At 39.4% G+C, this 27511-nt stretch overlaps 1 protein-coding gene across 1 annotated transcript; it reads right to left on the bottom strand.

Annotated features, from left to right (window-relative positions):
- Window positions 1-100: 100 nt before the first annotated feature.
- Window positions 101-27511, bottom strand: Usp39 (ubiquitin specific protease 39). The gene is made up of 11 exons (XM_046636913.2): window positions 27379-27511; window positions 26714-26992; window positions 26464-26639; window positions 26169-26394; window positions 25812-26098; window positions 25591-25719; window positions 25449-25510; window positions 25135-25357; window positions 24961-25068; window positions 24589-24784; window positions 101-712 (listed from the first exon to the last, which is right to left on the bottom strand). Exons 1-9 carry the CDS (start codon window positions 27458-27460, stop codon window positions 25009-25011), a joined length of 1524 nt encoding a protein of 507 aa, XP_046492869.1. The 5' UTR covers window positions 27461-27511; the 3' UTR covers window positions 101-712; window positions 24589-24784; window positions 24961-25008.

Here is a 27511-nt window from a genome sequence, read left to right as displayed (position 1 = left end):
AACCGCAGCAAGAATCACGCCAACTAATAACAATCGATTAGAATCCATCGATCGGATCCGCGTTGCTGTTGTTTTTTTTTTTTTTTGTTTTTTTAATAAGTTTATTTGATTTTTGATCTTAATTGACGCGATGAAAACCGTCCAGAAGGTATATAAAAAGTTCGTCAGTATAGTATTAGGATTAAAGACGCGCACTCTGACATTATCACTCCGAAAGTTTGTAGCGAACGTTACGCGGCACGCAAGTAGATGAAGCGGAAACGCTGCAGAAACTCGCCATCTCGATTACGATCGAAAACCGAACGATTTGCAATTATATTTTCCGATCCGCATGCACTTTGAAATACGGAAAAATATGACGTAGAATATGTCAAGAAGATAAATGAATGAACGAACGAATGAATGAATAAATAAATAAATATATAAACCTAGTATAAATAGTTGTATCAGACAATTTTAGACACGCGTATAAATTTAATTTGAGAATCTGTCGATTCTTTGTTCGATTCTTCGCTCTGCAATCTCGACTCGGACGTTTCAATTTCACGTTCGATCGACGAATGGCCGATATATTATTTCCGTAATCGCGATACGTCGACGACGAAACGAACCAAATTACGCGGACAGTCCGTGTCCTCTCGAATTCAGCTGAAACTTCGTAAGTCGAGTCGTTGCTGACTGACTAGCCACGTGACAGATGGAGTAGCCGCATCTGGAACACAAGGAAACAGAAGGTACGTGTCATATATTACGAGTGTGTAACGCGTGTCACGTCATACGCTTGTGCGTGTAATGAGGCAAGAAAAGTAGGTGAACGTGAAAAAGTAAGAAAGAAAGAAAGAAAGAAAGAAACGAGGAAACAAGCAAAGGGACGAAGAAACCACGACCTATTATTACAGGCATATGCCTGAGGTACGTTTGTATAGGTATACACGTACGTACACACATCGTATGTGTAACAGAGAAAAGACGACAGCTGTTTCAGGTTACCCTCTTAATGCGTTATACGAGGCACGTGTCCTGAGGTACTTTCTTAACGCGTTTCGCATATTACATGTATCTGCGTAAGATGATAAAACAATTTTTCATTAGAATACAACGAATTGGATGACATTTTTTTTTCATCATTCTGATCCTCTTCGTTTTTTGATAATACAAATAATCCTCTTCATCTTCTTCTTTTTCTCTCGTTTATTGTTTCGCACAATTTCTGGTTGAATTTAAAAGATTTTAAAACGATCGCAAGGTTAGTTAATCCACCGAAATTTATACGAACTTTGAATATTTACGAAGTACTTTGAAAAACATATGAAGCTTCGAATCATTGCTCGAATCGGTCGCGAATTGGAGTAGCAAAATATTCGTTATACCTGTCCGCGAACTCAGCTTCTATATATAATAGAATACGGGGTCATAGAGAAAATGGATCGATTCTCTGGGAGTATCGATCAAACGCAAGTCTGGGGTTGGTTCAAGGCACGTATACCTACACAGGATAGAAAGCTATTCGCGGATAATATGAGTCAACGGATGGAAAGAGCGCGATATTCTCGACGTAAAAATATTCCAAGTGTATATTATACATGTATACATGTATACACACACACACACACACACACACACACACACACACACACACACACATACATATATGTATATACAAACGGACGTACGTCACCGAAGTTCAGGAACTTCGCAAAGCTTTTTTCCGTCGATGGGAAAAAGGATGTTTGCGAGCTTTTTTGTCACATCCAATATATACAGCATATAAATATAACCTTTGTAATATATAATGTATATAAAGGAACGAAAAAAAACAACAAATTACGTAGCGCACAGAGTAATTATTGTAATTAATATAAAATATTCATTAATATATAAACTTCGGTCGCGATTCACTTTTATATGTCTTCATATTTTATACGTATTAGACAATTTTTTTGGTTCTTTTGTTTTTTTAAGCGACAAAGACACGCAGTTTTTATAAAATAACGCGGAATAGCGAACGAATACGAAATTATTTATCTGACGGATGATTGATGTGAGAAAATGTTCTTCTGAAAATTCCCTTAATGTTTTCGGGAAAACGAGCTTTTTGAAAATGTGCAATCAACACTATTCTTCGTCATAGTAATGGAAAAAGTTTTGCATAAATTCTCTTTTTCCTGCAGTGATAATTTTGACCAGTGGTCGGAAAAGGGTTTCATCCGACAGTTAGATCTTGAGGTCGCATCCGAGGAGGAGGACGTTCGGTTCGTCAGCCGACCTTGGGTAAGTGAGTGACGTCAGAGGCGATACCGTAGCCGCATACCTCAGGCAAGCTCGTCGATGTTCGGCTCTCTTGTGAATGCTGTACCTGCACCGAAGCACGCGGAGGATGCGAGATTGATAAAGAGACGAAGTTGACGTCGAGCCGACCGATGACGATGATGGGGCGGGGTTGAAATTCCGAATTTGAAAGGTTCGGGAGAAGCGAAATTACGAATTTTTTGGTGGCGAAACTTGAAGTAAAGAAATCAAACCGATTGACGAAGCAGCAAGGTTTCGAATGATCCGAAACACGACGCTCAATGTTCCGAAAAGGAAAAATGCGAAAATGGTGAAACTCCGACGAGTCAAAGTTCCGAAAGTGCGAGAATGATAAGATTTTTAAATCTGAAACATCGAAGTTTTGAGTGATCCAAGATTTTCAGTTCTTGGTGAAATTTCGCTACTTTGACGTTTCTTTGTTTCTGATTTTTTTACATCCACTCGTTGTGCAAACTACGCTGTCTGATTGTGAGTATATTTTACTTTCGAAATTTTACTCCATCGAAACCTCATTTTTCAGAATTTTGCTCTATCGGATGTTTACTTTTCGGAACTTTACTCTATCGTAACTTGAATTTTCGGAATCCTCTATTTCGGAACTTTGAGCCGTCGAGTTTTTCTTTGTTGTTTTGTAAAAGTTTAATTTCCTTACTTCAAGTTTCGCGATAAAAAAATTGCGGAATTTGGCACTCTTGGAACTTTTCAATTTCGGAACTTCAACTCTGCCCCGATGATGACGACGATGATGATGATGATACGGAAATCCGCGACAAGTTCCGCCACTTGTTATTAGAATCGCCCGAACCGCGATCATGAATTGCAAAATCGCGTTTACCACACGACCTAATTGAATTCTACGAATTTGATTATTCATGTGACATTTATTTAATGATAAATCCGCGTTACTTCGTAATTCTACCGTCGTTGACAAAAAGGGGCCGCAGGTTCAGCGAGATAAAACACCGCAGGCTGAAGCGAGCTGCAGGGTGTATAGCTAAGGAAAAGGTAAGGAAGGTAAGGTATACGCGCATATATCATTATATCCACAAGATGGGTTACTCGAGGTGAAACTGGTTTACGGTCAGTCAACGCGAGACGCAACTCGGTGAGTTTAATTCTCCCTGCATTCGCCTCCCTCTCCTCCTCCTTATCCCCCGTAGTCGTCGATACCTGCTACTATCGAATGACGCTGTCCTCGATTGATCGGAAAAATCTCTTTATGCGCTAGTAACTCACCGACTCTATTCACTCGTGCCTGTATCGCGTGTATAATATGCCTGTGACATGCCTAAGCAACTATCCATTTACCCGCAGGTACAAAGAGCGCGAGTCACGGAAGCTGGGACGAGATCCGTCGGCTGTCTCCTCTCGATCTCTCTCTCTCTCTCTCTCAGGTTGGAGGTAGAGAGAAGAGACAAGAGAGAGATAAGAAGCAAGTAGGAGAGCGTCAAAGTTACCGCGGGCTAATAATGCTGCACACATGTGTGCATAAACATATTATAATATGTGTAGGTATTGATATTGAAAACACAGGGCTCTTTTGTATCGCGCGTGTTTTTTTCTTTTTCTTTTTTTTTTTTTATTATACGAGTATACGTATACACTCGCATTTGACGATTTTTATCTCACGCGCTTCATTCAATTCAATTACAAGTTTTTTGCTCGCGATACGAAAAACTTTACGCAGTGGGTGTGAGTTTGCCTTGCTTGTAATTATAATAGGCACGTGTAATATTATTATGTATACTATATGAATATTGCAACAGACGTCGACTTGTGTAGTCGACGAAAATGGATCGAATCGTTTTCAGTCAATAAAATATCTTCAATGACTGTGGAAAGGTAGAAGGATAAAACGGTCTTGTGAACATATTTTGGATGACAAGTATTGGGGGAAAAAAGAGACGATCGTTCTTACGCTATAATTTATAAAAAATAAAAGCTGTTCGAATACGTATATATATATACTCTACAATCAAAATATGTTAAAACTTTTTCACAAATAACCGAAGGAACATAAAGACATATAATAAACAATACGTTTTATATCGTGCTTTCCGTAAACAAAAATAGAATGCGATTAGAAATTTTTCATGCTTAATGCGGTGACAAAACTCCGCAGTTTAAACAAATCCGATGAAATGTGTTCTTTGTAACGAGCACGCTGAACGTGTATTTTAAATGAGTTGTACACTTGGTGAATTTAATAAATTCATTCTCGTCAACATTATTGTACTGTATCGTATTTTATCAATGAATTGTGCAGATACCGCATCGTTAGTTGTTAAAATTGCCCCGAAAATATGATAATACAATAGTATTCTAATTACGCCCATGCGCGATTTCTTACCGCATGCATAATGCGTCACAAAGTTTCAATCCTAAAGTTTTTAATCTCTCTCTTTGTCTCTACCTTTTCTTTTTGTTTTTTTTTTCCGTCCTCGCTGCTTTTATTGTTTTCTACGTCGTTGGCACTCTTTTCCCATCTCTGTCACAATATCGTACAACATCGCTATTCGATGAACAATAAATATCTGTCTATCTCTATTGATCCGATTCAATTTATTTATTAATTTTTCTGTACTCGATCTTCGCTTAAGTTAACTTATACCTGTGTAAATTTCTCTTCTTGTCTTGTGAGTTACCTTTTTTGTAAATCATACAAGGATATCCTTATCCAGCATTGCTACATGGATGAATAAACTTATCCATTTCTTTCTTTATTTTCAACTTTTATCATTAATTATGCAGACATGGTTCCAACCAACACTATAAATGATTGAAAATTGCGTTCAAGTTGCTCACGTACACTTTGTACCCTACAGTTCGACTTGGAATAATAAATCATCATTCGTTCATTCTCTCTTTCTCTCTTCCTTGTTTTTTTCCCCGCACTTTCGAATCGACCGATGCAGCGAGATACGCCGGGATGCGATGCTATCTGTGACGTGATGCGACGTAATACCGGATCACAGGTACACGCGCATGCCGCACGCCTTTTATTCACCATTATACCTGCGTACTAATCGCTTCTTCATTCATTCGCAACTGATTCCCTCCTCCTTCATTCAGCCATTCAAAAGTCAGTCCAAACCCGAATCCCCGCAGGGTATACGAAATGAATTCCGTTTTTCAAACGAGAACGTTATACAAATATTATAGTATACCGTCTATGCGGTAATTATAAGCCAAAAGACGGCAGAAAATGACGGTATAATTAGACTTGGAATCAAACTGACAAAAATAAAAAATAAGAAAGAAAGAAAGAAAAATGAGGAATTGGGAAGCTTGTAGTAAAAAATATCACGATAAAAATAAACTCAATTACGTCATCGTTTTTCTTCGGTTTCAACTATCGCGTAAAACGTTATAATCCGTTAATCGAATATTACAATAAATAATAACAAACAATTAACGTTTAACGTGAAAACTTGTTGAAACAATATGAAATTTTACTCATACTAATAGCATAAAAGATCAAAAAATTGGCAATAAAATCGATCCAGAAATATGAAATAATTTTTTTTGTATATTTTCAAACAGTAATTAATTAAAATCTGTACTAACTGTTTTCGTATATTGATTATTAAACTTTGCGACAATAATAAAACGACTAGCGAGCAATGAATGCAATGATAGATATGAAAAAACGGCTGCATACATCATGCTTACAACACACGTGTCGATAGTCTAGCCGGATGATCCAGAGGCGGCGGCGTCGCGAACACCCGTGAGTATTAATTTAACCCTTTGTTTCCGGTCGTATAATCCCTCCCTCCTTATCCCCTTCTTTCCGCTGCACATGATCCGCATCCGAGTCGAGGCGAGAAGAGAGAGAGAAAGAATGAGAAAGAGGGAGGGAGAGGGAGGGAGAGGGAGAGAGAAAGGGCTCGATTTTTGGTCCAAGGCATGACGTCGCCACCCGTCGAGTTTGGAAGAAAGAAAAAGGAGGGAGGAGGGAGGAAAGACGACGAGTGCCGTGGGCGAGAGGATCTCGTCCCTCGAGTTCCCGAGAGGCGGAGGGTGACCTCCTTACAGCGAGCCACTAACGACTTCGCCGAGGGGTGAGAAGAGGGCCTTATTTTCCACCCCCGCGGAGGCCGAGGAAACTCGGATGTTGGTAGGTGAGCGACTTCCTCCTCTCCCAGGGCGTAACGAAGGCTTGCTCGGCACTTTTACTTCCTACTTTTATGCTTCCTGTAAAGCTTTGAAGAAGCATTCGACGTATGATTACAGATAGCGGGGAAAGAAGAAACGTGACGAAAACGAAGCTTGCTAAAAATCATTTCGGAGATATTCGGAAGCGTGGATTGGAAGATTTCAATAATTTTAAATTATTTCAATTTTCAAGATGATCAGTGATTTCCAACGATTTTAAACGATTTCAAACAATTTCATATTCAAGTCTAAGCGATTTGAGCTTTGATTTCAAACAATTTCGTTAAGCTTGCGGAGCTGTGAAGCTTGTCTAGTTTCATTGATGTAACTGACAAGGTTACCGTGGTATAAAAAGTGAATATTTTTTAACCCTGAATTTTACGAATTCTAAAAACGTTTATGAAATTTTGCAGTATGTATTTCTATAGACCATAATTTGGTATTAATCTGACACTACCCTCAGTTAATTCAACAACACAATTGTTATTAAATCTTGGAAATGACCACAAAATCGTTCTACAGTAGTATAAATCACTGATTCATTTTTTTCAATTATTTAAAGGCGCGAATCTGTTACGGTCAACGGATTTCGAGCTGAATAATTTTTGTAGCGAAATTAAAATTCAAACATCAAAGAAATTTCCAGTCGAATCACAATGCTCGTTGTAATATACAAAAATGATGTTTTTATTTCTTGAGAATGCTGTATAACTAAACTCTAGGACGACGGAGGCGAATAATTCATACGAAAAAAAATTTACGCTTCATTGTTACGGATGAGAATGTCTCTGCAAAATTCTTCGCTACACCTGTACAGTGACAGAGAATCCGCTCTGAAGTTGCTCCTAAAATCGACCATACACAAAAGTTAGTTACGACTGTGTCAGATAAAGCCGACATATAAACGTCTCCTATAAACAAAGAAACACGAAGTTGGGAAACGTGACTTTTATCGTTGAATTGCCGAAACGCCAGCAGCAACAGCAGCAGCGGCATGCAGCCGTTTGGACAAAAAACTTGCGCAATTTCTTACGCTATCTTCCGGTTGGCGTACGGAACCCCGGGGAGATGGAACCCAGGCCTACACCGCAAAGGCTGTGACGAAATTTCACGCTACGGCATGAATCGAGATCAGTCGTAGATGATCCCGAGCGTCTCGGTGGTCCAATCAAAACAAACCAACCTCGTTTAGTCAGTCAGTCGTCAAAGAACGAATCCTCGTCTCTGGTTGTTTTTTTTTCTTCTTCAAAAGACAGAAGTCGATTAACACCGATTTTACCGCGTAAAAATCCCAGAGTGCGGAATAATCATACAGATGATGAACAAGAAAAAAAGAAACAAATTCAAAAACGAATGTCTAACGATGTAATTAATCACCGCTGTAATCTGGTGTAAACGGGTTACTGTAATCTCATGTATTTTTTGTAATTTTTTGTATTCCTTGTAATCTTTTGTATTCTTTGTACTCTATTGTATTCCCTGTTATGTTTTTACAATCTCCATACCTATAATCTTAGGTAATCTTTGTAATCTCTGTAATATTTCTATAATACCTGTAACCAGTTTTAACCCTTGCAATTTTTGTGATTTTTTGTAATCCTTGCAATCACTCTGATTGTTTGTAATCTTTTGTAACCTTGCTGTTATCCTTCAAATCATCTTGCAATTCCATTAACCTTTTGCAATGTCAGCAATTCTTTGCAATCTTTACCATTTCTGTAAACGTTTGTAATCTTTTGTAATATTTGTAATCTTGCTCCGTACTTTGCAATGTTTCTGTAACACCTACAATCATTGTAATCAATTTGTGATCTTTGTAACGGTAATAAGTGTACGCCATTTTTGCACGGTGGTTAATACAATTAAAATCCGGATGATATTGCAGTTGCACGTTGTAATTATTATCATATTTCGCCTGAGAAATTGTTCACACTATAAACCGAACGTTTTTTTAAACTGCTCGAGATAAATGTCCAATACAAAAACGTGGATAAAGGTTCTGAATTTATTGACCGTCAGAAATTGATAAGAAAAATTATCGTTTCTCTGGCAAAGATGTTTCGAATTTTAGTGCCAAAAAATTATCCTCTTCCAGAAGCAGCTTCATATAAAAAAAAAGACGTTAAATAAAAATACCCGCCATACAATTTCGTTAAAAAAAATAAAAATGCCTGTAATATCTATATACGTAGTCTTCATTAATTAAACAGAATAATATCATCTCACTCGGCAAGAAAGAACGTTTAACTTTCAATTTTACAGTGACTTTGAAGTAGTCAACTTTTCAAACTACGAGTACAACGCTTTGCTCTACATCATAATTTACCAGTTTTTCAACATTCCTAAAATTACGAAATAACGATTTCACCGACACGTGAATCATTCCAATAACGTTACCAACCTTAGGCCTCGTTACAAACATCGATAGATATTACTTCGTCAAGAAAAAACAAAAAACAAGAATCAAGTCGCAAAATGCGTGTATCGTTTTAGAAACTCGTAAAAAATCAATGACACAGATAGCGAATAATTGATAACAAAAAATAAAAGAAATAAAAAAAATAAAATAATAATAAAACTGAAATAACCGCGAATAACGTCGCTATAAATATTGTTTTAACAGTGTGTGTTTGCTTCGGCGTTCTCGCATGGCTGGTCAATTGCGTCACCGTCTTCTCCGGTCAGTTTTCGAGTTCTATTCGTGGCCCGACGAATCGCCTTGCCATGGCATGGTCTCGTAAGTTCGCGTTTTGCTGCAGGCTCCCAAAGCCCGTATCATCATATAGATACGCATAATAAATTCGCACACTCGATACGCCAAAGCAAGTACATATTACACAGGATATAGGAACGAACGAAACGATACGGTAAGTCACGCGGGATTCCTGTATACCCGTAATAATGAACAGTGTGATAATAAATCGCGAGCACATGTCGCCACGTGTGTTGCGCACAGTCATCGAATGTCGCGGGTCAATCACTTCCTCCTCCTCCTACACAGGTACGTGTTAATAAATATACGCACTCGGCAAACCTCGGCGTCACTTATTAACATATATTAACTCTACAATATTATACACAAAAGTCGCAGTCAAATATTATACGTTGTACAGGTATAGGTATTTATCTCGTGTAATTTAACGCGGTGTAAAAATCATCTGGTTCTTCTCCGATCTCGGGACTCGGCATTCTCTCAGCTGGACGCCTAATTTCCGAGACTTTTACGTTACGCTGTAATATATTATGTAAATTCAACGGCCAACGCGTAGAATCGTCTCGTTCACCCCCCACGTGTGCGGCGGAAGCTGCATGTATGCGTGTGTATTAACATATCGTTTCTGTCTTCTTACATTACGCAGAGAGATTCGGGCATATGGTGAGAAGCACCGATTTATCGTTGATTCTTTTATTTCAATTTTTATTTGCATTTTTGTTGCTCAATTTTCGAACAATATCACCCCGCGTAAATGAGAACAAAATCATTGTAGGCGAGGCGCGATTTTAGCGTACGACTTCGATGCTGTGATGTAGAATTAAAATTGATAAAATTAGAAGACACTGTAATTTCGATGTGTTTGCAAATTTGGTATAATATTTAATGGAGTAGAGTTTCGATAACACACTCTAGAGTAATTACATATTAGTGAAACGATACTAAAGACTTTCAAAGCAGTACCATTTGTTCCCTCAATAAAAATATCAGAGTTACGAATTTCAATACCATAATTATATCGCTAATCAATCCGCGATAAAGATTACATCACGTAATTTCAAAAAAACAAAAAGACGCATTCGAATACAAGTTTAATTTTATCATCTCCTAGTCTCTTTCCGTCCTAAAATTAACCAACATTCCAGATGAATTTCCATCGCATCGCATACGTGGGCAAACAAGGGTCGATTAATTCCTCTGTTCCCGCGTATTCGTTAATTCGCTTTCACGCACGCTACAACAGAGAGTGAAAAATAAGTAAAGCAAAACTTGGAAACGCACGCGTGCATGCAGGGGTGAAAAGTCGTCGTACCGCGGCTGTTATCACGTCCGTGCATTTCTCTCCGGAGGAGGGTAATCCCTACGTTCCAGGCTTCCAAAGAGGGGTCGCGGGTTCGTGCGCGGGACTCCGGCGATCCCCTGATAACGCGGCAGAGGCCAAGCCCAAAGGGCTGCATCGAATCGCGTCGCCTCTGCATCCCACCTTGGTACGATACGACACGGCTATCGGTACATAGGCGTACATAGAGACGTAGGCGTGTATGCTCGAGCGCATGTATCCGCGTACCTTACACCCCAACCCCCGAATCGATATGACGCGAGTCACGGAGCTTCGTGCTTTCCGAAAGTGCAACCGAAGGGTTTCGCTTATTTCGGGGGGATCTACACGTTGCCGAGCTGCACCCTCTACGCGAATACAAAGACCTGCAATTTTATCCCGACGATTTCCTGGGTGGTCCTTCATAGGGTTGTTTTTCAACTTTATGCTCTCTAAAGAGAAACATATTCCCTGAAAATTTGGGCTCTATGTGTCAACGCTGAGATAGTTCGCTTGATTTTGATCGAAGTATGGTGTGGAAACGACATGGATGAAAAAACTCTTTTATACTCTGTCAAATTTTATAATTCGTTGACCAACGTTGCAATATGTTTTATGACACAGTTGCTTGTTTCGTAGCTATAATTGACGGAATGATAATTTTGTGCCAATTAAACTCGAATTTTATGCATCAGAGATTTTGTGTACGATGTGTAAAGATGTGTATTTTTTTCCATTATCGTCGGTATATTTGTCAACGACTTGGAAAATTTCAAAGAGCAAAAAAACCTTTTCCCACGTTATTTCCACACGAGATACTTCGATCACAAACCGGACTATCTTATCGTTAGAGTTCATATAGATAGCTAAAATTTTTTGGGAATTTTTTTTTATACGTACACATCTTTGTATATGTAACAAGACATGTAATTTATATATTAATACTGCGGTGGTTTTTACACGTTGTTATTTATTATACCATAGAAATGCAGACTGTCAAATTACATCTGCATTGTAAATTGCGCAGTGAAATAAGAAGAAAGAAAAAAAACAATTCCACGACCGAAGAAACATCTCCACTAATCATTAACAAAAAATGTAAACTTGAACTTGCACGACGGTTTTACTAACAATTGTTTTTCTTCTTTTTTTTTCGGATTACATATTTTTCGTAAGATTTGTTTGTAACGGTAAACTTATCAACCTATAAAAATCGTTAAAAATAATATAACCCAGAGTCGAAACTGTACAATATAGAGTAAAGAAAAAAATAAAGAAATAAATAAAATAAAAATTCATTTGCCGACACAAAATTACACCGTAATGTAAAAAAGTAGTGCGTGGAAAATTTTGTGTGGTAGGTACGTTATACAATACGATAAGCCTGACGGTGATCAAATCGGTGATCCGTACCTTATACTGTTATAACTGCGGTAAACTGTTCAAACTGTGTTACATCCTCATTACGTTCAGCGTCCCTCATCTCACGGTATTTAACCGCTTTTTATTATTTTATTAATTTGACTTTGCCAGTTACGTTGCGTACGACGCAAAATAGATCCTACCGTTCACCACCGTTGTACCTAATATATTCCTACAATCATCCACATACCTACCGTCACTCGCGTCTGCATGTCGTTCCACGCATAAATTCCACATCCCGCGTGTAAGCAAACAGTCAAGGATCACCGTGACGAAGACCTTTTTACAATAATTTTCAGCCGCGAAACATACGATTCGAAATATGCGGTAATTGCTTTCTGTTCGAAACAGTTTGCAAAAAACTTTTTTTTTCCTACTCATCGTAAGTGAGCTTTATCAAAAATTCAAATTTTGTGCTCAATGAATTTCTTGTTATTTATTTATTTTTTTTACCATTTCGATCACAGAAGCCAATGTAGTGAAAATTTCTTTTTTTATCACTTTGAAGTTAGTAACGTTATCGTAACGATTCATGCTGAGGAAAAATCGTTATTTTCGTGACTTCGGAATTGTTTGAAATTCATTGAACCGTAATAAAACGTGATTTTTTCGCTGATGTCAAGTTACGATAACGTTACTAACTTTAACCTCGACTTTATTTTTATTTTTTTATGCAAAATCCTGAACGTAACTGATTGACAAAAACTGAATTACGTGGCCGAAAGGGCTGAATGTAATTTATTTGACACGTTTTCATCCGACAAATGTAACTCGTGTTACTGTTTCTCAGCGTGAGTTCTAAAGATATAAAAAAAAAAATATCACAAGATTTCGAAAAACGATAATATAATAACATGGAGGGTAAACCGGAAGTTGGCATGGTTATAACTTTATCGCCGTATAAAATCGAGTAGTAATAATAAGCCAGCTGCATTCGTTGATTTCTGTGTTTATGAAATATATATATATATGTAGTAATTTACGATGGGGTGAGACGATAATAAAAAATACAATGGGGTGAATAAAAGTAAGTACGTATCGATTTTCGGCACCCTTGTGCTGGTTCGATTTTCACGTGAAAAAAAAAAGAAAATTAAATAAAGAAAACTACTCCCGTTTCTGCCACATGTGGTTATAAAATGCATGTACAAACATTCGCTTCACCGACACGTTTGCTCTACACTCTGCGTCATGCGTGCAACGCGTAAATGTTACATATATATACATATATATATATATATATATATATACGCACGGCGGTGTAAATTTGCGTAAATATGTACACGCGTGTCTGCGCGGACGCGTAACGAACCCCAAGTTTCACGGGGCAGTCGAGCTTATGTTATAGGCGTGAGTCGCGCGATGAGCAACTCTATGAGAACTATCCCACGCACGAAAGCTATTTCGAATCTCGCATTACCCGCGCACCACCTTCCAGGTGCCATACCGTTCCAAACGTGTAAATGTACGCGCGTGTATAAAACTCAACACGTCAGGCGAACCGAACCGTCTGCTGCCGTTGGTTATCTACGCACTTCCTTCAGCCACGGCCCTAATTAATAGACCCAGGTATATGTGTACAACATGTCGTACCTTTATGGTGTTTGCTAGAAAACGTGCGGAGGTACTAAGGGTTTGAAAAAATTACGCGGGAAACGCCGTTACGAGCAGAGGATCCAAAAATGGCAAGGTGAAGACTGATTCTTCTTTTTTTGTATTTTATTTTTTTCATTTCGCTTCTCATCGTTTCTCCAACTGTTATTTCCCATTCTTTGTCTGTACGGTCGCTGTTTTCGAATGATCATTTATTCGCGAATATTGTCGAAAATAAGACGAGAAACATAGACGTGATTGTTAATTTTTACGCCTGTGGGTGCAGAGAAAGTAAGGTACGAAATTAAGCTTACAAACGCATACACGGATCATCGGTAGTCCGACTTTGTTCTCGGAGAAATTTTTATTTGCGTATAATAAAATCATTAAAATATCGCCGAGTAATCAGTCCAATTAATTGCACTCACTTAAATTACAGACCATAATGACGATCGGTTATTGAAATTTAACAAAAGCACGATCACGTTTTGTAGAAATAAATATGACAGCGGAAATCGATCGTTAACGTGTACATGATACCAATGTACGAAACGACGAGTTAAACGAGTCTGAAAATCCGTCGAAATGATTTCAGCGAAGCTCAATGATTCGCGCATCCTTGATCTTCAAGGCCACGGTCGAAGGCCGATCATCGTCGAGTAAAAGTACACGAGTGTACACTTTTAGTTACACGTACGTAGGTGTATACGTGTACGGAGTAGATAGAAGGGGAAGTAAACGAGAGATTTTCTTTGCGTGGAGTGAAAAATTCCGAGGATCGCGTGTCTGTCGTCGCAAAGGGCGAGAGTGGGATATAATGATAAAGATAATAGTAACTCGAGGAGGTGGAGGAGGAGGAGGAGGAAGGATCCTCGAGATCAAGGATCTGCGGCTGTGAGATGGCGTATATTCCAGTTTCCCATCGAAGTGAGTCGACACAGGGATTCCTAAACTCCTTGGAAAGTTTGGACGGCGTAAAATGGAATCCGCCGATATCAGTTTCTTCTTCTACTTCGCTCTCGAAGCGCAAGTGCAACGCATCTCGTTTCAGAATTTCAAATGCTAAGGTTGTCGGTGTCTTTGTTGAATATTTGCAAGAATAAAAAAAAAAAAAAAATCAATTCCATTGTTACCGAAAATTCGTGCATAAGAAACGATTCTTCTTTTCTTCATCGTCAAAGTTATCGTCGAAATTATCGACACTGAACAGTCATAAATTTCGAAATCGAACATCGAGCGTGGCGTGCAGCGGGTGACATTGTTACACGACATTGTGACAATGCTCGTCGATCCGGCGATGGTGGGTACGAGGAAGGAGGAAGGAGGAACGGGGCTGTACGTGGTCGCGCATACTTAGCGATCGCCACTTCCGGTCTGAAGCTCTTCAGGGCGGTACTTTCCTACGCCTCTGCATTCCCTCCCTCCCTCTCTCTCTGTCTCTCTCTCTCACACGTGGTGCGTTATGCCCGGAGAACGACCCCGGTTTTACAATATACGTGAACACGCGCGTGCAGGTGAGCGAGAAGAGGGAAGGTATATTTTACATTACCTACCTATGCATAAATACACACACACACATATATATATATATATATATAACACTTCAGCTCTAGACGGGGTGTCCAATTAATTAGAACACGAAACCCTCAAAGTTCACATTCGGTTCTTGTATGAAAATACCTGTATATATATATATATATGTATGTACTCCCGTATAATAATAATAATAATTGTTTTTTGGTTAGGATTCAAGACCCGCGAGTCTCTGTAATGTAACTTTAATTACAGGGAGGTAAAATTTCCCCGGCTTCGCGGCAGCGAAAATAAAAATAAAATCAAGTAATCACATATATGCGTATGTATACATACAACCCGCAGAAACTAATTATAATATTGTCTTACTGACGATAACACGAACAAAGTAAAGTAAGTTGTTCTTGTTGTTGCGGTTTTCTTTTTTTTTTTTGTAATTATACGAGTGGATTTTGAATTTTATCACATTGAATAGTATGCGGATGTTAGAACTCTGAAATTTGAGCAAAATGTAAAAACGACGTGACAAAACTCTGTTTAGCAATTATTATTGTCTTTGATTTTTTTTTTAAAGCAGAAGAAAAAAATTTTAAATTGGATCGTTGAGAAATTTTTATAGCATAGATTCGAAGCGAACTTAATGAATAAAATATCTGCCTGTAATAATTAGCTATTATGAATTGTTGAATGAATTTTAACAGCAACCACGGATTAGGAAGCAGAAGAAAAAGAACCACAAACCGGAAAAACTGTTTTTCCGCGATACTTTTTATTCGCCGTCAATTCGACGAACTTCCGCGATGATTTCGAAGACTCCCGAGTGTAAAAAATCTGAAACCGATAGGATATGGCAGCTAAATGCTCAAGTTTTGAAAGGAAAGTTGGAAAAAAATGTAGACATTAAAAATATATATACGTATATAAATTGGGAAAAACACAATCGTTTACTTAGAAAAAGTAATAAGGAGTAAAAAGTACGCGTTTGTCGGTAAAACATTGAAGATCGATTAATTTCCCGTAGAACCGGAAGTTCAAACTGAATGGAACACGGAAATTTTTCATTGTCATTTTTTTAAGAACCAATTTTCGTATTCTAGAGATTAGCAAACGCAGATACGAGTTGAAATTAGAAAAATTGATTTTCGAGCAATACCAATGAACTTTTCTCAAATCACCAAAAGCGATGAAAAATAAAAAATTTGAAATCAGCTTTGCAAAACGTGCGATATTGAGAGAAATATTTATAAGCGAAAAAGGTAAGTGGGCGAATTTTCTTCCGAAATCTTCTCCCTACCTCCGTTGCTTTAACTTGCTTGTACACGTCTTCGTAGATTTTCATTTCTCGGTAGCTCGACAAGGAAATCACGCTGTACATACATGCATGTAAGGAAAATTGGCAATTTCGAGAAAGACGAAGACGGCCGGTGCCGTTTTACCCGGGGTGGTGATTTTCTTGTACCTTCGGGGCATTTCGCGTCTCGTCCACGTACCAAGTTGTACGTACAAAAATCGTTTCATACTCTGTAAGTTTTCCAGGTTACATTAGATATACGTATTACATATCACACACACCTTATTCGCATGCGTTTTATTATGCAGATACATCGCAAGTCGTTTCGTATACTTCACAATATAAATACGTCCACTCGTAAACGTGTGTCGGTAAAGGAAACGCGATTTCGATGCCTGGTGGTGAGGCGCGGTGGCGGGAATCAGGAAATTGGTGTGAAATTGCCTCGAAATTGGGACACCCTCCTCGGCGCAACGTAGCGTCCCTTACTTCGTGCCAGTATTTACACGGAATGTTTTTCGCGTACGTAATAAAGACGCGTGCCGGAGCGCTGAGAGTGACGACCGAAAATGGATTCCGCAAATTTCGCGCAAACGGCAAAAGGTCGTCGACAAGAGCTGCGGTAATTTTCTTTATTTATCGACGAATCTAAGCTGCGAAGGTGGCGAAGATCGAAGATTAAACGAGACTTGGAGGCGACGCGAAGGGAGTGGAGACCGTCCCTCGGGGCCCTGGACAAATAAAGGAGAAGGGAAGAGAAGGAGGGAGGGAGGGAGGGCTAGAATTTCCAGAGATATTATGATCGATAAAGGCAAACCGATAACGAGTAGTATAATTAAAAGTCCAGAAAGTTTCAAGGCTGACGGTTCTTAGGGTGTGAAATATAACCGCAGGGACTGGAGACAACGGCGGTATAAAATTTATAAAAAAAAATAAAAAATCCGCAAACGAGATACCTGGTATTATATATTATTAACAAGACCTCAATAATTCGTCTGTAGTATATAGGTACTTCTTTTTTCTTCCCCCTCCAGTATTGCATGTGTAATACAATATCACGTTAGGTTATATCTATAAGTATATGTTATGTGTACATGCAGAATGAAAACGGTGATAGGATAAATTGAAAATAGGGATAATAATAATCGAAGACGAGGCTGAAGCTAGCAGTCAGAATTAGCAGCCAAACGTTCTGATGTTTATTTGAACAAGGTAGTCGAGTCAGAAAATCAAAATTTTGTGAAATACCATCAACCCCCGATACTCTTATAGAATTCCGAGGCTAAAATTGAACTATATTTTTTCTGTTTCCAAAGAGTTTAACACATTTGACTGCTGACTCTGGCTGTTCGCTTCAGCTTCATTAATCGTAAGAACAGGGAGAATCTGAGAACGTCGAGGGTTCGTTCGACGTCTGACCGACCGGCGGAAGTCTGTCGGATGACCGGAAACGCCGGTGTGTATGCCGCTGGTATCCGGACACGAATAAGTTCGTGTTGTACAAGACTGACGATGAGAACCGTGGCAGGCTTGATTTTATTTGAAAAAGTGTAGGCATAATCGATTACATTATTATACAGATGGCACAAATTGCACAAATTACGATATTACACTGTCCTCTACTACGACCGAATTTTTTTTCACATATTCATTGCACAACGACTTATAGGTATAACATGTGTATAAGGTAATGCAAAAAGTATAATAATATGGTTATATACGTTGTAATAAATAGTCACGATATCCTTGACAACTGGTTTAATATTATTGTGTTAGGCTCGTCAAAATCGAAACGAACCGATTGAACTTTCACTCGCGCTGTACGGACCATGGCAGCGTGTCTCCATGCATGGTATATCTAACAATAAGGTAAAGAGCACCAGAGGATTGCTTCATTGTCAGGTATAAATGTTCAACGTGATATATACGTACATAGGAAGAACCGTGACAAGTTGACGGAGTGAAATTGTACCGGTCACGATATTTTGTCCGTAAAATAACACGTGTATCTAGTGAAAAAGGTGTTAATGTTGATCTCGAGAAAACAAGAAAACGGTGTTAAACGGGTTACGTTGTGCGTAAGCGATAACAGATCGGAGCGTGAGATTATACGTGTGTGTATCTGTATATATATATAAATATACGTCGTACGCTGCTGCATGCAAACATCGTGCAAGATATGAAATGCTCTGGGAATTTTTTTAATCTGTACGATAAATTGGACAGAAGATTCGAAAAAAAAAGAACATTGAATTTCTCGTACAGGAGGAAAAAAAAAACTCGAAAGTCGACGAAATTGGCGAAAAAACGAATAAATAAAAACGATTAAGTTGCTAAGTATATATATACTTATAGATAATTTGCAGAAGCAACGAACGAATCCCGAGACAATATTATAATAAATAACACGTGTGACAAACGTGCGAGAGAGAGAGAGATGAAAGATAAAATTGCAACGCGTGCTCAGCGCACCGTTTTGTAAGTTACTGTTATAGGTATACCTTAGACGTTGGTGACTGCTTAAATATTTCCGCTAGGCAAATTATTTACGCTAGAAGCTTACGGAGACCGCGATCCATGGAACAAGAAGACGGCAACGCGAGTCTCGCGAGTAGGTCAAAAAGCACGACATTGCACCGCGAAAAGAAACAACAATTGACCATTGCGCAAATTTTTGCGACATAAAAACCGAACAATTGCTTTTAAAAAGATATAGGTATGCGTGTTGTACGTATGTATTGTATAAATAAAAATGTTCCGACGGTTGAGCACGGCGTGAAAACAAAAGTAGCGAATATGTATGTACGTATGTATGTATGTATGTATGTATGTATGTATATATATATATACAAACACGTATATATGTATACCTAACATACGTAACTGCTGATATGCGGAAAGGATATGGGAATGAAAAAAAGACGTTTACGAGTGGATAGTTGGTGAGTTTTTCACGGTTCTTGGAGCTCAAGGTGTTCTCCACCACCTCCTCTTCCTCGTCCTCGTCGTCCTCGTCTCCTTCCTTTTCTCTCACTCTCACCCTCTTCTCGTCCCTGGTTCACGCGGGTGAGCAGGAAATTACTCAAACGCAAACAAAAAAATCCTTATACACCAAGCTACTTCCGTTCATCCTTGTCGTTCCTTCACGGATCCTGCTTACGGGCTACACACGCGTTATACGCTTGCAATTTAGGTGGTGTTAAAAACCACCGCGCGAAAATACAAAGAAGTAAGACACCCGACGATTCGCGAGGCTCAAGTTGGTGTAACGTTACCGCAACAATGCAATATTAGGAAAAATCGTTACTTCGATGCTTTGGGATCGTCTGCCGATGTTCAGTGGATCCTGATAAACAAATTATACTCGTATTTTGTCAGTCTAAAAGTGTTATTGTAGTTATGCATCGATTAACGGATGCCTAGATTTTCGAACTCTCTCGTACACCACTTTTACATTTTGACGATTCATTGCGATACGATAATCATCACCATGACCATCATCGTCATAATTATTGGCGGAAGAAGTTCGTCCCGAATAAGAAAATATGACAACGTCCGTGCTGTAATATATTCGAGGTTCTTACGTGGAGAGATTTCACCATTATACAAGATTATTGAAATTACTTAAGCACGATTTTTCTTCCAGAGTGGCTTCGGTATAAATATGCATAAACGAGATTATTGTTCAGTGAATATTGTGATTATATTACGAACACTAGCGGTAAATTTGCGTGTTTGGTAATTGATTTTTTATACATCCATGTATAAGTATAATTCCTCTGATTAATGAGCCGCGCGACATCGTTCATGTATATACATATATGTACGTATTATATGCACGATGAAAACGGAAGAGAGACGGATTGACGGATGCCCAAAAATAATAGTAGCTTCTGTTGGACTTCGCGGGATGCATCGGCGAGTTACGCAATATCCAACCGCCGAAGAAACGTTATATTTATTTATATGTATATATATATGTGTATGTATATAAATAATACGCCCGTAAGTTACCGACATACGTATAAAAGACGTACGATTTATACGAAACGTACGCGTACACGTGTACGAGTGTTTCGGCATCCGTGTGCGCAGGTACTCAAGTTAATGTATTTGCATAGAAATGCGCTCCGGTCGTTAGAACTGTCCATTGTTTTCGATCAAGAGTTGCGTATAGCATCCTCACCCACATCCACATCCACATCCCTCTCTCGACGATTTCGTATTACGTGTATAACTGCGGAGGTTCGTTCTTTCGTTCATTCGTCGTTCTACTCGCTGGGTAAAAAGAAAAGTGTTGGTCTTTTACTACAGACGAGGAGGCCCGTCGTCGACGTTTATCCGCGGCGGCGAGACAGATACTCGTTTTGAAACACAGGGCCAACACAAACGTCGTCGTGTGAAGTAAAGAAATTCCGTGCCTGTATTATACGTATCGGTACGAGAAAGTCAATCCCTTTTTCTTCCCTGTACGTACGGGATTCGTTTTAAAAATCATTGCGTAGAAACGGAGACATCGATTCGAGTAACTTGAAATATCTCTGGGATATCTCTTCGACTATATTATTTCAAGGCAGATTGGTTATATTTATCAGAATGAAATTTTCAACAGGGAGAAAGAAGATCGGTTTTTCAAAATAAGACGAGTCTGAGATGGTTTGCTAAATTTCCCACCTTCCTAAATGTGCGAATTGGCGATTTTTCTTAAAGATGGAACCTTACAGCCAACGTTACTAACTTCATCCTCGTACGCATATTACGTCAATATCGAAAAGGTGCATCAGCAGCAGCAAGGATGAAGGATGCAGGTATAAACTGCAGCGACTTACGGTGTTCGGTTACTCGACTCTCACTAAATATATACCATATACTACACGATATACGATATATACGATATAGAAGGTTGCAAGCTTCAGGTGCATCGCGAGCGTCTTTCTCCCTCCTGCAACACGTAGTATAGATCTCAAGATCTCCAGGTACAGATCACGTCTTCTGCGCGATATTCGTCAATGGATTCTCCATTCGCGTGCGTACAACCATATATCCCATTAAATAGGCAAACCGCTCTTACTAGACTTTGTACAATAACGTACCACAAAATATTTATAAACAAGTACGTGGTACGTACGTACATAGAATGACATATTGGTAGAAAAAAAATAATAAAAAAAATAAATAAATAAACAAACAAATTAAAATAAAAGATGCGAAAAAAAACCCACAAAAATAAAGGAACGGAAGGTTGTTGTAAGCGACTGGTTTCGTTGAAAAAAGAAAACACGAGGCTAGGAACGTGAACGCCGCGGGCGGATTCTGTACAACGCGTGTATGTAGTACGAATGAGTCCGTGGGTGATACATTAGGAATACACACAGTCACACACATATGAAAAATGCAGGCGTGTGTGTCCCACGGAGGCTATTCAGGGGCCTTGTTGGTGTTCTTTTCTCTCCTTATCTCTCTCTTCACCCGACTCGACTCGACGCCCGCGGTTTTAGGGAGGCTACACGCACGATTCTAGATAGGACATACATATAAGCTGCGACCTCACGTGTGCGGAGTCATGCAGAAGACTGCGTGTCCGTACGTCGTACTACATACGTCAGCAGTCAGACAGCGCCGACAGACCCCCGGTTTTTCGATTCTTTATTTTATTTCATTGTTTTGGTTACTTTTTTCCTTTAATACTCTCCCTCTCGCCCTCGCCTCGGGGTATCGTCGACGTCGACGTCTACGAATTGTGTGTTCACATTTACACGCTCTTTCTTCCTTGTACGCGTGTCGTTATACGTATGCATACGTGCAGCCTTTATACCTGATGACTGCGGAGCGATACCCTCCTACTCTTCACCTGTCGCGCACCTGTGTGTTCGTTGCAAGATGGCTTTTTAACGTCTTTTAGTTCGTTTTTTCGATAGTAAGAATTTTTTCGATCGCGAATCGGTGGAATATATGTTTCGAGTTTGATTGGGGAAGAACGGGATATTGGTGATAATCGATCATGAAATCCTTATGCGTAATACAGTTGGTTGATAGAAATCTATGGGTATAATAAACTCGGACACGTTGCTTCAATAATCTACATACATATAATACCAAATTCTTGTTCTTCGCTTAAAATCCCGCAATTTTATAATCTCCGTGTGATTGTATACCTATAGATGATAATAAATTATGACGCTGAAGTTAGTAGCGTTAACTTAACGAAATATTGTGAAAGAAAAAAATCGTTACTTTCGTTGCAACATCCATATTCTTGTTCAGGTTCTTCTTTATACGGTTTAGGTATTAAATTTCAAGCAATACTATAACGAGGGACGAAAAATAATTTTTTCTAAGCACGCATCGTTGCGCTATAAACGTTGCTAAAACTGCAACACCGCGATGATAAATTTGATATTATATCACGCAATTGTCGTAGCGACGACGATAAAATTTAACGATGCTGAAGTTAGTAACGATACATTAGGGGGTAAAAAAAAAAAGATCACGATTTTGCAATTTTGTAGTAACTTTGAAGTGGCTATGTTTTGAAAATAGGAATTACTCCTGCCTTACTATAATTTACCGCACATCATAGATTCCTAAAATTACGAAATACGAATCATTACAATTAGGTTAGTAACAGTCAGCCTCGTAAAATTAACCAGTTTACTCAGTTGTTGAAATACTTGTATACCTATACCTACATCGCGTACGGCGAGGTGAAACAGCTAGACATATCGCACGTGTGTACATCGAATGCACACGCCGCAGATGATGTACGAGAAACTGGCGCACGCAAAAAAGCTGAGGAACGTAACACGTTACACTGACTTACGCGCAAGATAGTAGATACGGTATTCCTAGTGTGGCGTGCATACGTCCATGTATGAACGAGGCATGAGACGGTAACGGTACAGTTAATTGCGCGGGTAGATGAACGCGTCTCTTGATCGAGGTGTTTTTGTATCTAATTCTTAGCGCGCGTGCAGCAGCCGCCCGCGATCCGTGTGCATTTGAAAACGTTGATAACAAAAAAGGCTGAGATTTTTGTGAATATAAGGTGCATTCGAGGCGGCTGGCTGGCGACGCTTCGACTATAGTCGCGCGGTCAAATATTCGTGACAAGGGCAGTATATTACACACCTCGATGCGGCGAGTAGTCAGGTGTTGGATCCAGGCACAACCGTTACAGCCGCCAGCAGCAGCACCATTCATTTACATTTAAACCAACAGCATCATTATCCTGCCGAAATTCCGATTCACGGCTGCCGCGAGGTATTAGAATCGCCTCTTCGATCCCAACTGCCGATATATCGTGTATGCATCCGTGCATACCTTACAAGTGACAACGTTCGGTCTATTTGTAAGACCTGAAGACAGGCCCGAATCACGCGAGTGGGCAAGATTCAATTGTTTTACTTATCGCAACGTTTGATTTGGTGACTTTGAAGGCAGGCACAGACCGCGCGGCGTGATCGAGATTCAATTGTTTTACTTACATTCTCGGCTGTTTCTCTCGGAAATTGTAGTTTCGAAGAAGGGTGAGTTCCGATCGGTTAATCCATCTCGCACTGATCACACTCACACACACGGATACGTACACAGCACAGATAGGCAACAGACAACTTCACGACGGTTCGTTCGGGGGTTTCGATTCGAAAACAAGTCGACCGACCGCGTGTAAACACGAATACCTTTATCTATCGATGAAACGAACTCGCGCACGGCTCGGAGCCGACTCAAGACTCGATCGCTGCCGAGAGTTCGGCGTTGTCCCGCCGCCTTGCGCGTCACGTCGAGCCGGGCCGCGCTGGAGGCTTCTGCGCATGCGCCGATAACGCGTTCGAAGCCGCGGAAGGTTCGCTTTCGGATATGTTTTGAGGAGCTTTTACGCCGGCTGCACGCGATCCGAAGCTCTGACGGTTTTTAAGAAATTATCGTATCGCGTGACCTCCGACGACTACCGAGCGATGCGATTTTCAAAGGTTTTACAGCGATTTATTGGCCACGCGCGACTCGTATAGACTCGATACTTCCACGTGTATCGAACAAACGACGGCTACGGAACGCAGTGAAGCGAACTGCCGATCCCGGGGATCCTGTTTCCAACTCATTTGTTTCTTCTTTGTTTTTTCAGGTTCAGGATTGACTTGGCAACCCTGCCGGTATATTGGAAGTGAGGCACGACGTTATTTTTTAAATCAGATTTTTGTTTTAAAACATCAACAATATCTGTAAATAGATTAATGTATCTGAATATCGTACATTACGTCTTATCCTCTTCCTAATATCGCAGCCGAACGATTGCTGCTAATTTCCGGAGTCTTCAAGGGCACGATTACTCGTAAAAAAAATTGAAAGTTGTATTCGATGGGTAATAAATTGCGTCACCAGTATCGATTTACTGTTTTTCTCTTTCTTTGCCACCTTAGTTCAACGACCCGGAGCGTGCGTCATCTTTCTATAAATAAAAATTACTATTCAGCCTGAATGAAAATCCTTGGCTTTCCGATCGATTGGTTTGAAAGTAGGGACGTTTCTGTGTGACACGATTTTTTACTATCCTTCTCTCCTCGTTTCAAGACACTCTGTGTGGAGAAAAGGTTCAGTGGCTATTAATTGTTTAAAATATCGTACTTTATTAAATGGTTCATTAGGCGTCCTCCTCCCTGTTTGTACAATTATTTATTTCGCTGTCTGGAATCCTTCGGTTTCGAAGCCAGCTTCTCTCCGTAATTCATAGATCTGCAATAAATTGGTGTGTAAGATTATGAAGTTGCATTACGGTCATCAGGGTAATGATATGCTTACCTGAATGTAAGCTTCGGTCAACGTAATCATTTGCGGTAATATTTGCGTCACGTGTAAATCCTGCATCTCATACCACTGGCCTGTGCCTCTGTGCAAAACGTGAACTCTGTACGTTCCTTGACCGGGCTCACCGTCGTGAACTATGTTCGCTACCAAGTCGTACGTCGTGTACGGGTGTCTAGCCTTAACTTCCGGCGTGAGGATATCACCGAAATCTACATTTCTGCAATGTAATTTGGGGAAAAAATTATTTTACTCAAATGTAATTATTGTAATTGCGTTATTAAAAAGTACAAAAGCAAGCAAGCACTCACTTGACGGGAAAATTAACGATGGTGGGATTCTTCTCGACGAAGAAAGTATTCTTCGTAAATCTCTGTAACGTGTAAAAAAGTTTTTGGTATCGTTTTTTTAATTTTGAATAATTAGTTCGTAAATCGTATTTTATTCACGTACCTTGATGTACAAAATAAGATAAGGTGGTAGTTCGGTGATTTCAAATCTCTTCATGAAATTTTCCTTGTACGTTTTATACTCTTTTTCGGCTACTGCATTAAACTTGTTTAGTAATGTATACAAATTCACCTGTCAATTAAAGAATAAAATTACCAAAGTGCCCGATATTGAATGGAACGAGTTTTACGTGATGACCAACAATATCGATTTGCCTTGCTAACCTGAGGAATGATATTTTCCGTAAATTGGTCCTTGAAGAGCGGAGGTGGGGGCAGATCGCAAGTCAGGTACAAGAAAGGGCTTTCAGTTACGGTTTCTCCATACTCGAGTGTATTCAGAAGCTCACTTCGTTGACTCTCTTCCAGTTCTAGTGGCGGTATTTTCCGTGTATAAATTCGCATGTGGCCAAGAAACGTTTTGTATATAATGCTAGAGTCTTTTTTTTTCGTCCCATTTAGCGCCAGATGCAACGCGTTGAGAAACCAGGACAGAAAATCCACCGGATCACCTGTGGCGCAAAAATGTGAGTTCACCATGACAAGAAACGTGCGTATAATCATCGTAAAAATCTGGACAACCTTGTTCTGTGAATTGGAATCTTTTTTTGCTCCACAATACAACAGCTTGAAGCATTTCATGCGGGCTGACATGAGCCTTGAAATTTCTGGGATTCCATAACTTTCTCATCAACTCTCCGAACCTCTGGACTAGAAGGTAAGACGAATCTCCTGGCGGTCGTTTCACATGGGAGTAATTATATTCTCTCAGAAAGAAATCTCGCAATGGAGTAACGTGAGACAAAGCCTGTACAGAAAAATATATCGAGGTTGCTTTTCGCAAGTGTCATATTTGGCGTTGATTGTCCAAATTTACCTGCAAAATGACGTTGCAGTAATCATTTGCCTTAATGTTGTTCATTCCGACTATTCCGGGTGAATACATCGAGCCATCTATAGCTCTGGATAATTTGTCACTTTTGTCCAACTGAGAAATTTGCCATTTATCAAAAGTAGGATTTAGAACGTACTTTATGTCGTCAAGGGATGAATCTGTAAACATTAGCAACAGGGTTAGGGTTGAGTCGAAATCAGAAGATTTATATTATATAGGTATGTTAACTTACCGACAATTTCATAGTTGTCCGGTAAACAGTAAAATTTAAGCGTGTGAAGATTAAGAAATACATGATGACTTTCAGCGACGCTATGAGTATAGGCGTGAGTGTTAGTGCCTCTACCTTGGAAATATTTACCACAAACTAAACAAGCGTAAACGTTGATTCTGGAAAGAGACACAGAACACAATTTCTCAAAATCAAAATCCAAGAATTGACGATTGATCGTATCGAGGTAAGGGCACAGACGTGGAGCCTCTGAGTTCGATCTATAGGTTTTTTGCTGCGCTGTAAGAAAATAAAAATGAATCATATGAAAATTGATCTGTTTGTAAATGATTTCGAGATACCGAGGCATGAAAATCGAGATACCAAAGTCATTCAATGAATTATACTCAAAGATTCAAGGTAAGGTTTGTCACTTGAGATAATAAACAAGTTTTCCGAATTCGGAATCACTTACTACTGGCAAAAACGGATATATTTGCTGCATGTCTAATTGGGAATGAGGAGAATTGATGTTTTAATTAAGTAATAAAATGCAAGCCGAACGTGACGAATTTGTAGGTTAGTTTAGGTTATGTGCCGTTGCGTTGATGAAAAACTTTTTACTCGGGCAGACATATTATCACAAAAACAACGGTATTATTTATTATTTGAATTACAACAGTTACCATCGTTATCGTCGTCCGAATCACTGCCGTGTTCCACTAATTTCCTCTTTAGTTTACTTCCCTGTTTCCTGGACGCCATCATTGATGTTTGTTAGTTTTTCGACTTCCGACCATCGAGGTTCTTCGACTACCG

Source organism: Neodiprion pinetum, chromosome 1 (assembly GCF_021155775.2).
Source record: "Neodiprion pinetum isolate iyNeoPine1 chromosome 1, iyNeoPine1.2, whole genome shotgun sequence".
NCBI classification, from domain to species: domain Eukaryota; kingdom Metazoa; phylum Arthropoda; class Insecta; order Hymenoptera; family Diprionidae; genus Neodiprion; species Neodiprion pinetum.
The sequence above is the reverse complement of the archived record's forward strand: the minus strand, read 5'-3'. Positions and strand labels throughout refer to the sequence as shown.